A 12719-nucleotide genomic window follows, 5' to 3' on the forward strand; every position below is an offset into this window, starting at 1 on the left:
AATCGGTAGCTTGATAGAAAGTGCAATCCACTCAAGTGGAAGAAATGACAACAAGTCAATCCAAAGATAAGTACTCTGTCCAGGTCTTCAAGTCTTTTTGAACCTTAGATCTGGTCATGTACTAGGAAATCAAGGCATATTTGGAGAAACCTCCAGTAGAGTGTCCACCGAAGAAAGTGTGAATCAAAGCAATTCTTTGCACACTATCCTTGAAGAAGTCTCAGACACTTTTTCTGATTCAACGTCCGAAATGTCTTCTTATTCGACTCACTCAAAAACCAGAACGAGAATGCGCTATAAGCATATACTCTCTTTTTATAAGACTAATCGTCATGGAGCTCAGGTTTACCTGGATCCTAACGAAGATTATACTATTTGCATTGATGACCATAATATTGAGTTTGAAGAGAAAATCAGGACAAACAAGCAAGGAAAACTGTACATAGATAGAAACGGAACTCATTATTTACAAGTCAAAAACCGTGACGTGATAGACAAATGGGGGTTAGAAGTAAATACCATAATTACAGATATGGACGCAAAAGAAGGACCACCAATCTTAGAATTCGAGGGATACGATCAAGTTGATTTGAAGCCTTTGAAATGGCTTAGTACTGATAATCCTAGGATCGGAGTCTATTGTTGAGAGAATAGAATGTAAAAGATCTTCTATGGACGTCGCATGCCAAATCAGGACAACTAACACCCATGAAGATCATGTATATTTTCAAGATCAAGGAAAAGGGATCAACAGATCTACCAACCTACCTGTTTAGGGATTGTTATAACTATAACTTTGTTATGATGACTCCTGAGGAGGTGGAACAAACCAAATATCGAGGATATTCAATAAGAGATTGGATATTGGGCCAAGAACTAGAAACTATTCCAAGAGATGAACACCGTGAGAGATCTTTTGACAGTAATGTTAAGAAACCAGAAACCACCTCATCATGCAGAAAATCGGGTGACACTAAGGCCAGTCCATGGCTATACGAGTCACTATTTTCAACAGACTGGTTTGAAGGACTCAGAACAAGACCAACTGCCAAGAGACCGGGAGTTGAACCAAATAGACGCGTTAGACCAGCTGATTTCAAAAATGGGTCAAAAAATACAGTGGATCAGGGGATCCATAAGACCACTTAGCAAGCTTTTAGCAAGTGCTAAGAGCAAAACGCATATTCGATTTTCGTACTCAATTCGAGGGGTTTTGAATGACATTAGAAGGAAAATCATTGACATGGTTCCAAAACATTCCACCAAGGTCAATCATGGACTTGAACACATTAGCTCAAGGATTTGTAGATGCTTGTTCCAAAACGGGGATCAAACACAATACTGTAGCCCAAATCTACAGCTTTAAGTAGAAACAAGGTGAGTCTGTTAGGGATTTTGCAACTCGAATGAAACAATATATTGCCAGATGCCCAAAGCTAGAGATATCTGCAGAAGAACAACTAGTATCATTGTTTCTAGAGGGACTGCTAAACATAGAACTTCAGGCTATACTGTATAGCAAGAAGCATACAACCCTAGAAGAGTGTGTGTCAGATGCTATTGACTTAGGAGATAATTGTGATATTTTCAACGAAGAAGATGCCCCTAAGGATAACCAAAGTGAGGAAACAACATCCACTAAACCAGCACAAGTGGGAATGGCTGCTGCAGCACCACTTTCAGCCATAGAAGACATGCTCAAAAGGATAAATGACATGATGAATAACATGCAAAAAGCACGTATGAGGGGACCAGGGCAAGGGATACCTCAACATGGACAACCAATTAGACAGTAGGAATGGTGTGAAATCGAGGGTAAATGGACCAACCATGAGACCAATGAGTGCTACTACCGACCAAAGTATGATGGGAATGTTTAGTATGTGTCCATGAGGCCACAAGGACAACCCATGCACAGATACCAGCCTAATATGGCACCAGCTCAAAGACCACTGATGGGTACAGAGAGACCTCAACCCGTGTTGGGTCAACAACCTCCGTATCTAGGACATAATGCAGTGCCTGTAAAGTACATGCATTTAGAAGGAGTCATAGATGAACAAGCACTAGTGCTTGTTACACCCTATGCTGAGCCTAGCCCATCTACAATAATGGTAGAAGGAAATTGGTATAGTTCACATCCACCACCAATGGAAGAACCTGTGACTTATACTCCACCAGTGCTCGCACCAATGTACTATGTAGTTATTCAAGGTGTTAGACCTCCTATGGTAAGACCCATGGTTAAGCCAAGAATGGAAAACTGTCATAAATGTGGTGCAAATGATCATTGGAAAAATGAATGTCCAGAGCCCGACAAAAACCTCAAGCCAGTTGAAGCTTATTGCATACAATGTTGCAAAAAGGGAGGACACTTCATGGAAGTTTTTCCTAAAAATCCTTTAAACAAGGGTAAAATGGTAGTAAACGTAGTCCAAGTGATACCTAGTAGCTCATCTGAGAGTGAACCGATTGTTCCAATCAAGGTAATCACTAGAGCCCAGGCTAAGAAAAAGAAACATAACTCCTCTGATGATTCGGAAAATACAAAAATTGTCTCTCAAAAGACCAAAAGAAGCCGAAGCAAAAGGTATGAGATGAGAAAACAGAAACAACGAGCTGAAATCGAGGAGAAAGCAAAACAACTATTCCAGGAAAAGGTGAACGAAACTGGAAGCGAAATAAAAAAAACAAGCTTGAAATCTGGAGGATCAATTTTGGTTGATAAAATTTTTCAGCTTATTAATGCAGCCTTGGAAGCCTACCAAGCAGGACTTAAAGTAGGCCAAAACATGGAAAATAAATGGAAAAATTATCCTTCTCCAGACATGAAAGCAGCTAAGCTTGAAGCTTATCAAAACTTGGTAAGAATCACGCAAGAGATGCTGGAAAAACAAAAACCCAAGCTCGAAAGTATGACAAAACATGAGGAGCTTGTGGTAAGAGACAATCAAGAAAATTTCAAAGTGGTGGTAGAACCCCACTTTGAACTAAAAGAGCCAAAACTTATAGTGCCGGACAACGAAGATGCCTTGGACGGAATTCCATTCGTGGAGGAAGACTGGCCATGACACTTATGGAAAAAATTTCGAGAGATCAATGATGAGAGCTTAACTCTAAAGTCAGCTCCTATAGAGGAAGTTTGGCTAGACAACCTACCTCCTGATATGGACATGGATATACAATCCTCATATGGGGATTGCGGATCTGAAGCTTCAAGATTGTCTAAGCCATTGACCTTGAAAAAATTACCCTCTTACTTGGGAGATAACGAAGATGAATTCATAGTGTGTAAGACCACTCAAGTAAAAAGAGCGGAACAGACCCTAGAAGTAAACAATATTCATTCAATCATGTCCACACCCATCCAATGTAATCTTACTTTGGAAGAACTGTTAAAAATCAGACCATATTTATGGAATGATCTACAGAAAACCCTAGAGAAGGTGGGGATAACAGGGCATTGGGAAGATTGAAACACGAAATGGATAGCAAAGAGATTCGATCTGTTCCAATGAACAAAGTTGGAGAATATTACGAAGGGGAAGAAGGAAACACCACCCTTCCAGTGAAATGTAATGACATAGAAACCATGGCAATACTGGATAGTGGGGTAGGCATAGCCATAGCCACGAAAGCAATATGGGAATCCTGGGGATAACTAGCCATTAGACAAACTCGAATGAAATTGCAATTGGCTGATGGACACATTGAAAGACCCTTAGGACTGCTTGAAAAAGTGATAGTTAATTCCCGTGGAATTGAATATCAACACATTTTTACCATAGTAGATGCTGGAGGCAGCAATGCATTCAAGTGGGGTTTCTTTCCAAAAAACGTGAAGCGATGAAGTGAAAGTCAGCCCATTTTTGGCCTGCCCCAAAGGGGGGAGGTCTTATTGATGCTTCCTTTTTTTGCTAATGGAAAAGGAGGTGGATTTTTTGCTGATTATGCCTGTGGCAAGATAAAAGGCCGCTCATGAGTGCTTGTTTGGAAGAAACTCAATTACAAAATCATATTGGGAAGACCTTTCATGCGACAGGTACAACTCATCCAAGATTGGAGAAACAATTATTTGTACTTGAAACAAGTGGGATCTATCACAAGGGTTAATCTAAAAGATCACACTTATAGAGATTTCATGAAAACACCCATACAAGAGTTCGATTTAGTCTCTTTGACTGAAGCTTCCCTCGTGTTTGAACAGAGACACTCCTATTTGGATGTGTGGAGCTTCACAAAACGAAAGTTTAAAAGAGAAGAATGTATCTTAGAAAGGGATTGCACAGACGAAGCCTATATACCTGAACCCTTTCTAGAACATTTGTTTGAGCCATTTGAGTGGATTCACATCTTAGCAACAATGGATGTATGTGTGAATACGTCTATGCCTACTCAATTCTGCAATGAGGACGACTATGACATAATTCCCATCCAAATGATTTCAACCCTCTACATTGTGAGGAACCCAAGGACTTGATGAAAACTCAACAAGTCTTTTTAGACCTCTACTACGATGCTATAGATGAGTTAGAACAACACTCAGCTACTTCAAAAGATTTGGGGTCAGAAAAAGAACATGTGAGAGCTAAGCTACTCTTGAAAGGAGGGGAGGAAAAGTTTTTTTGACTTTCCTAACCAAAAATCGAGAAGACAGAAATAGTATAGACAAAAAAGAGACACTTAAAACGTGAAAGCTAGACCTATGCCATTAGTCTCCAGCAGAACACGGTTCTTGATGCAGATAGATGCACATAATTGTGTCAAGGACAGAATCACTAGCAGATATCCTTCAAATGAAAATCCAGAAGTGTTAAAAACATCGAGAAAAACGAGGAAGGATACTCCAGCAAAGCCAAAGAACCAAAACAAGGAGCCAACCATTACACGAGTTGAGCGGAAAAAAATTATCAAGATTTGAAAAAAGCTCTAAAGGAGATATATACAACCGAAATGGAAACCATAGAAGAGGATGGTAAAGATGTAATGAGTCTTCCATCCCATTACAAAAAATATACTCTCCAAGATCAAAAAGTCATAGTAAAACAACCTGTTAGAGAACTACGAAAACAATGCGAATCCTATGAAGGGCCTGAAAACACGAAAAAGATAGATTTGGCTAAACCAAGAGAAGAGCGTAGGTCTGCCTACATTGCAAATGACCTAACAGAAGAAGAGAATAGCTTTTGATAAGCTTACTAAAAGAATACCGAGATATCTTGGCTTGGTCTTACAAGGATCTCAAGGGTGTTGATCCAGAAATCTGTCAACATACCATACCCATGAGAGATGATGTGAAACCAAGTAAACAAAGGCCATACACATACAATGGAACATTTGCCAGAAAGATAAAAAAAGAGATTAAGAAACTAAAAGAAGCCGAATTCATTTATGAAATGAACACACAGATTAAGTGTCTTCAATTGTGGTATCAAATTTTTGAGACAGGTGGGGAAGTACTTGTTGCATTGGGTTCTAGAAAGGAGACCAAGAACCGTTGTTACAATTGTGGAAAGCGTGATCATTTGGCTAAGGATTGCAGATCCAAAGGCAAAGACAAAGTTTGTACAAAGGACAAAGGTAAAAGCAAGCATCATGAGGAAAGAAGTGATAGTGACTCAAGGAAGGACACCAAAGAGGCTGCTGATATAGTGGAGTCTACATTGGCACGGACTCTCGTCTTCTAATCACATGGAGATTGGTTCCGCCACCAACTTCATCCAAAAGAGGCTTGTGAGTGACAGAGAGGAGCAAGAAGTGCTCTGTTTAATTAATTTGGACCCTTGTGTTGGAGTTCAAAAGGCCAGTAGATGCTACGCTTTTTGAAAATAATAAGAAGGGGAGAATCAACATAGTTTCTCCTCATGCATGAAGGGGAGAATCTACACAATTTCTCCTCATGCAGTCTGCTAAAAATAAAAAGACTCTCATCTCTAGAACTCCACTTGGATGGTTGAAAACTTTCGCTGGTGCATGTGCAGAACTCCTTGGGGGTGGCGGTTATCGTTTAAATGTGATATGCAGGCTTCTTGACACGTAAGAGCTGATAATGCTTGTGGTTTACAATTTGAAGAGTGTCAAATTCTAGCTCGCGCGCGCATTCGAATTTCCTCTCTGTTCAAGGGGTATGAGTGCAAAAGGTTGGATTCCGGACAGGATGACCCAGTGGCAATAGCAGAACTGCTAGACGATGAGCCACTATTTTGGTGAAGGAAGAACCTCTGGTTTTTTGCGCGGCGCGCGGTAGGCACTTCTGGTTTCTTGTTGACATAGCAACGCCATGAATGCAGCAATATCTGCTACACAAACAAACATGGAGAAGAAGAGAATGAGTGTGTCTTTTGCGAGCTCACTTAAAGACTGTGCTAAGAAGAAGGATTTATTCCAAGGCAGTAGGATACATGCTGATATTCGGGACAGTGGGTTACTGGAAACGAACACATACTTAGGCAACACGTTAGTCACAATGTATGTCAAGTGTGGTGCGCTTGTCAGAGCGCAACAAGTCATTGACGAGCTTCTTGTCCGGAACGTCGTCTCTTGGAACTCGCTGATTGCAGGATATGCCCAACAGGGGCAGGGCCAGAAAGCTGTAGGCTGTTTTCAGCGGATGCGAAGCGAGGGTGTCTGTCCAGATGCAATCACATTCACTTGCATTTTAAAGGCATGCGGCACTACGCAAGACGCTGATATGGGCCAAAAAGTTCACAATGATATTGTTAGTCAGGGGTTGTTGAAAAAAAACGTTGTGCTTGGCAGTGCCTTGGTCGACATGTATGCCAAATGTGGTGTCCTTCAAAAAGCACAAAAAGTGCTTGACGAGCTTCCTGTCCGGGATGTGGTCTCTTGGAGTGCATTAATTGCGGGATATGCCCAACAGGGGCAGGGGAAAGAAGCTCTAGGCTGTTTTCAGCAGATGCAAAGAGAGGGCATCTCTCCAAATGCAATCACCTACACTTGCATCTTGAAGGCATGTGGCATTATGCAAGACATTAATATGGGCAAAGGATTTCACAAAGATATTTTTAGGCTGGGACTGTTGAGAGATAACATTGAGGTTGGCAATGCTTTGGTTGACATGTATGCCAAATGTGGTTTGCTTCAGAAAGCGCAGAAAGTGCTTGAGGAGCTTCCTGTCCGTAATGTTGTCTCTTGGAATGCACTGATTGCGGGATATGCTCAACAAGAACAGGGCCAGGAAGCGCTGGGCTGTTTTCAGCGGATGCAGAGGGATGGCATCTCACCAAACGCAATCACCTATGCTTGTATCTTGAAGGCATGTGGCACTATGCAAGACGCTGATATGGGGGGAAAAATTCACAATGATATTGTTAGGCAGGGGCTGTTGAAAAACAACGTTGTGCTTGGCACTGCCTTGGTCGACATGTATGCTAAATGTGGTGCACTTCAGAAAGCACAAAAAGTGCTTGACGAGCTTCCTGTCCGGAATGTTGTCTCCTGGAGTGCACTAATTGCGGGATATGCCCAACAAGGGCAGGGCCAGGAAGCTCTGGGCTGTTTTCAGCAGATGCAAAGAGAGGGCATCTCTCCAAATGCAATCACCTGCACTTGCATCTTTAAGGCATGTGGCGTTACGCAAGACACTGGTAACCACAAAAGATTTCACGATGATATTTTTAGTCAGGGGCTATTGAATGAAGATGATGTGCTTGGCAATGCCTTGGTCGACATGTATGCCAACCGTGGTGTACTTCAGAAAGCGCAAAGAGTGCTTGAGGAGCTTCCTGTCCGGAACATTGTCTGTTGGAATGCACTAATTGCGAGTTGTGCCCAACAGGGGCAGGGCCATGAAGCTCTGGGCTATTTTCGGCGGATGCAAACTGAGGGTGTCTCTCCAGATTCAATCACCTACGCTTGCATTTTGAAGGCATGTGGCACTACCCAAGACACTGATATGGGCAAGAAAATTCACGATGATATTGTTAGTCAGCAGCTGTTGAAAAAAGACGTCGTGCTTGGCACTGCCTTGGTCGACATGTATGCCAAATGTGGTGTACTTCAGAAAGCTCAAAAAGTGCTCGAGGAGCTTCCTGTCCGGGATGTTGTTACTTGGAGTGCCTTGATCGCAGGATATACTGAACGAGGGCAGGCCCATGAAGCTCTGGGCTGTTTTCAGCAGATGCAAAGAGAGGGCATCTCTCCAAATGCTATCACCTACACTTGCATCTTGAAGGTATGTGGCATTACACAAGATGCTGATATGGGGCAAAAAATTCACGACGATATTGTTAGTCACGGGTTGTTGGAAAAAAACGTTGTGCTTGGCACTGCCTTGGTCGACATGTATGCCAAATGTGGTGTATTTCTGAAAGCACAAAAAGTGCTTGAGGAGCTCCCTGTCCGGGATGTGGTCTCTTGGAGTGCATTGATTGGGGGATATGCCCAGCAGGGGCAGGGGCAGGAAGCTCTGGCCTGTTTTCAGCAGATGCAGGGGGAGGGCATCTCTCCAAATGCGATCACCTACGCTTGCATCTTGAAGGCATGTGGCACTATGCAAGATGTTGATATGGGAAAACAAATTCACGATGATATTGTTAGCCAGGGGCTGTTGAAAAAAGAAGAAGTGCTTGGCATTGCCTTGGTCAACATGTATGCCAAATGTGGTGTACTTCCGAAAGCACGAAAAGTGCTCGAGGAGCTTCCTGTCCAGAATGTGGACTCTTGGAACGCACTTATTGCAGGATATGCTGAACAGGGGCAGGGCCAGGAAGCTTTGGGCTGTTTTCAGCGAATGCGAAGTGAGGGTGTCTCTCCAGATGAAATCACCTATGCTTTGGTCTTGAAGGCTATGCTTACATCTTGAAGGAACGTGGTTTTATGCAAGATGCTGATATGGGCATAAAATTCAGGAGACTGGCCTGTCAACAATCAAGGGCAAAAAAAAAGAACATTTTAAGCCATATATCTGCCTCGAATAACAATATACATGCTCTTGTCATGCTCCTCAATTGAAGTTAGCAGCAATCCTCAATGGTCTATCAGCTAAAAAATGTGCATTGTCAAGGGTTCTTTGCAACAAAGTTGAATCAAACAACCATCTCAGTCCCATCTTCATGCAAACATGTTGGTCCAAAGGTGGCTTCCGTGACATAAACACAGTCACAAGTGGCTCTCCTGCTGGTTGACTGTCACAAATGGGTGACGTGGCATACTGCTGGACACACCACACAGGATGGCAGCACCGTAAAACGCGGAGTCAGGCTGATGTGGCAGTCCTGGAAATTCTGGCGCCATTTCCATTGGCAGGCCGTACGGAAGGTCCCGCTTTTTGCGCTGATTCACTGACGTGGCAAAAGCGTATGGACTTGTTGCTTTTACGCTGGCTGGAATTTATGTGGGCTGAATTGGCAGCTTTTGGCCCAATAGCTTTATTTTAAGAAGCTTTTAAAGTGAATGCTTTTGGGCATTCCTTGTAACCAATAAATAAGTGGTTAGGCCCTCACTTCTCAGAGGATCTGGAGGCAAAGTCTTAGAGTGAGTACCCTCCCACTCTCTTGGACTTTGAACACAAATTAATACAAAAGAAATACCGAAAGGGGCGCCAGTCTTTGGGGCCAATATCTCTAGGTATGGAACTACGCCGGGCCGTGTCGACTCAAGTGTGAATTGTGAACTGTTTTGAAGTGAGTCTTTGTTGTGTCGCGGTAGAATCTTGACTTGGAGTGTCCAAGTTTGTTACAGTGGTATCAGAGCGCAAAAAGATTCTTCTTCTACAGAGGATCTGACCCTTTTTTGCAGTGCACATAGCTTTTTGGAAAGAATCTTTGTGTCCCGACCTTGAACGTATTAGCCACTCTCACCCTTCATACATTGCGCATCGGGTGTGCTCCCATCTTCATGGCTCTGTATTACCGGGCATAAAGCCATAAAGAATCCCAGATTGCATATTGGTTTTCGTGAAGAATCTGAAAGAGATGACACCTCTCAGTGGGAAGGCAAAGAAAAGTTAAAAATCCGACGCGGGAACTGAAGAAAAGAATGAAGATTTGGATAAATTTTTTTTCCCAGACAAGTTTGCCAGAAAGAAACACGAACGTCAACTGTAGATAAACATACGTGTGAACAAATTGATTAAGTACTCCAGGGACCCGAGATTGGCGAAACACCTGAAGTATTACTCGATTGATAAGATTTACCCGAGATAGCGTGTGGCCATTGCTTCTCCTCTCAGATATGGAGGAAAGCCGAAAAGACACACGAGTGCAGAAAAGCGAAACCTGTACTCGTAGAAAGACATGGAACTTTCGAAAAGAAGCACTTCTACAGAGCCAACAAACATGACTTGCTCGAAGATGAGCAAAAAGGCACACGGTTGCAATTCTTGTCATCTTTCCACCCGCAGACAGATGGGCAATCTGAGATTGAAAATTCAGTCGTACTAGATTTATTGAAGTCTTACATTTCGGATTAAAAGACTCTATGTGAAAGGTTTTTGCCTTTGGTGGAATTGCCTACAATAACACGATTCACTCTTCGACGGGGAAGGTGCCATTTGAGATTATTGAAGGTGCTACGAAGGTTCCACCCCTTCCTAAGCACGAAAGATAAGATTTTTGAAGCCGACCAGTTCACAAGGGGCTTGGACTTGGTTTCGGAGGCTTTAGAGAAATCTCAAGATAGACATAAGATGGTAGCAAATCGACATGGTCGCGATTTGAATTAAAGGAGGATGATTGGCTGCTCTTACGTTTTGAGAAGGCACGCCTAAGAAAGAAAAAGAGAAAGGAGCGGCTTTCTCCAAAGCTTAGCATGAGATACTAGAAGCTGCCCGATACTTGTAGAATTCACAATGCTTTTCATGTGAGTCTCTTGAAGCTTTTTAAAGGCGATGTGCTCGATTATTGGGAGCTAGATGAGCAACCCAAAGTGGAGAAAAGCGAGGAGATACTCGTTCTAGAACAAATACTGGCACATAAAGATAGAAATTAAAGGTAAAGTGATGAGGTGGTTCTTACTTAAATTCAAGAACTATCTTGCATTGGATGCGAAGTGGATGGAGAAGGAGGACCTAGCAAATACTCCTTAGATTGTGAAACTTTACCTTGAAGCATTCTGCTTACCATAGTCTACTCCGATAGAACCCCGATTTCAGCATGTGAGAATCTAGTGCAACAGGTATGCACAAGAGGGGAGTCACTCCGCTCCTTTTGTCGACAGATTGCCCCGATATTTTGATTTGATATAAAGTCACCGATGCCCCTTTGGATTTCAGGGATAATGCTGAGCTAACAGTATTCTGCTGTATGACTTTATGAACTGGAATTCCCGATAATGAAAATGATACTGATCGATTTGTACTTGACTTGTTTGAGTGCAGGAACTGATAGACGAAATGATTGCAGCATTTCGGTCTCATAAATCTCTATAGACATGATTGCAATATGGATTAGTTAATCGGGCATATGTGAGGTCCCGACTAGATCTAGATGCGATTGCTAAATACATTGCTGATTAATCATGGTCTGCGATTTGGAATGATTTTTGAATGTGATTTGTCATGTGATGTCAAGTGATGTTCTGTGATGTGACAATCGATTGATACATGTGCTAGATGTGTTGTTCTTAGTGCGTCGGTACTAACAGCCAGTGTCTACTAAGACAGTTTATGGCCTATGTCTGTTTTGTAGGCGTAATTGAGGGCGATTACAATGCTTTCAAGAGGGGGGACATGGGTGACATGGCATATTGCTGGACACACCACACAGGATGGCAGCATCGTAAAACGCGGAGACAGGCTGACGTGGCAGTCCTGGAAATTTTGACGACATACCCATAGATAGGCCGTATGAAAGATTCCTGTTTTTGTGCTGATTTGCAGATGTGGCAAAAGCATACGGACTTGTTGCTTTTATGTTAGCTGAAAATTACGTGGACTGAATTGGCAACGTTTGGCTCAATAGTTCTATTTTAAGAAGCTTTTAAAGTTAATTCCTTTGGGGCTCTGCTTTTGGGCATCCCTTGTAACCAATAAATAAGTGGTTAGGCCCTCACTTCTCAGACTATCTGGATGAAGAGTCTGAGAGTGAGTACCCTCCCACTCTCTTGTACTTTGAACACAGATTAATACAAAAGAAATACCGAAAGGGGAGCCAGTCTTTGGGGCCAATATCTCTAGGCACTGAACTACGCCGGGTTGTGTCAACTCAAGTGTGAATTGTGAACTGTCATGAAGTGAATCTCTGTTGTGTTGCGGTAGAATCTTGACTTAGAGTGTCCAAGTTTGTTACATTGACCCTTGACACATTCCCAAATGCCTAATGTTAACAAAATTTGTGTACTTACTTAGTGTATCCTTTGGCAATTCAAAACCTTAGTTGCTACTCCTCTTAGCCTTTGAAAATTGGCACTTAAGTATTGAGGCGGTCCGGGGCGGGCAACAAGAAGAGCGGCCTCTAAAACCCTTTGAGGCTCCCGTGCTGCTCAATTGGGGCTGGGGCAAGCACAATCAGAGATGACAACAACCCACAGCCAGAAACCAAACAAGAAAAGGGGCACCACCTAGTTGTAGATGCGAACTAGGACGCACGTGATATCTCCTTGTACTCAAACACACAAAGAGAGGGGAATGCAAGATAGCCACACACACCAAACACAAACATTCACCACGCCAGAGAGAGGTAAAGAGCACAAATCAACTTGAGCAACTCAGTCTTAGCCTTAAAGACTAGATGCACACAAAGATTGATGAGAAATAGAGA

At 42.6% G+C, this 12719-nt stretch overlaps 1 protein-coding gene across 1 annotated transcript; it reads left to right on the plus strand.

The window, feature by feature from the left end:
- Positions 1–5934: 5934 nt before the first annotated feature.
- LOC147441497 (pentatricopeptide repeat-containing protein At3g09040, mitochondrial-like) lies at positions 5935–9600 on the plus strand. Its single transcript, XM_086483129.1, has one exon. The coding sequence runs from the start codon at positions 6281–6283 to the stop codon at positions 8822–8824; it is 2544 nt and encodes an 847-aa protein (XP_086339255.1). The 5' UTR covers positions 5935–6280; the 3' UTR covers positions 8825–9600.
- The last annotated feature ends 3119 nt before the right edge of the window (positions 9601–12719 follow it).

The sequence above is a fragment of the Adiantum capillus-veneris genome, chromosome 15, assembly GCF_014529385.1.
Source record: "Adiantum capillus-veneris isolate H3 chromosome 15, ASM1452938v2, whole genome shotgun sequence".
NCBI lineage: Eukaryota > Viridiplantae > Streptophyta > Polypodiopsida > Polypodiales > Pteridaceae > Adiantum > Adiantum capillus-veneris.

Coding starts and splice junctions, on each gene's coding strand:
- LOC147441497 (XM_086483129.1), top strand. CDS start 6,281: ATGAATGCAGCAATATCTGCTACACAAACAAACATGGAGAAGAAGAGA.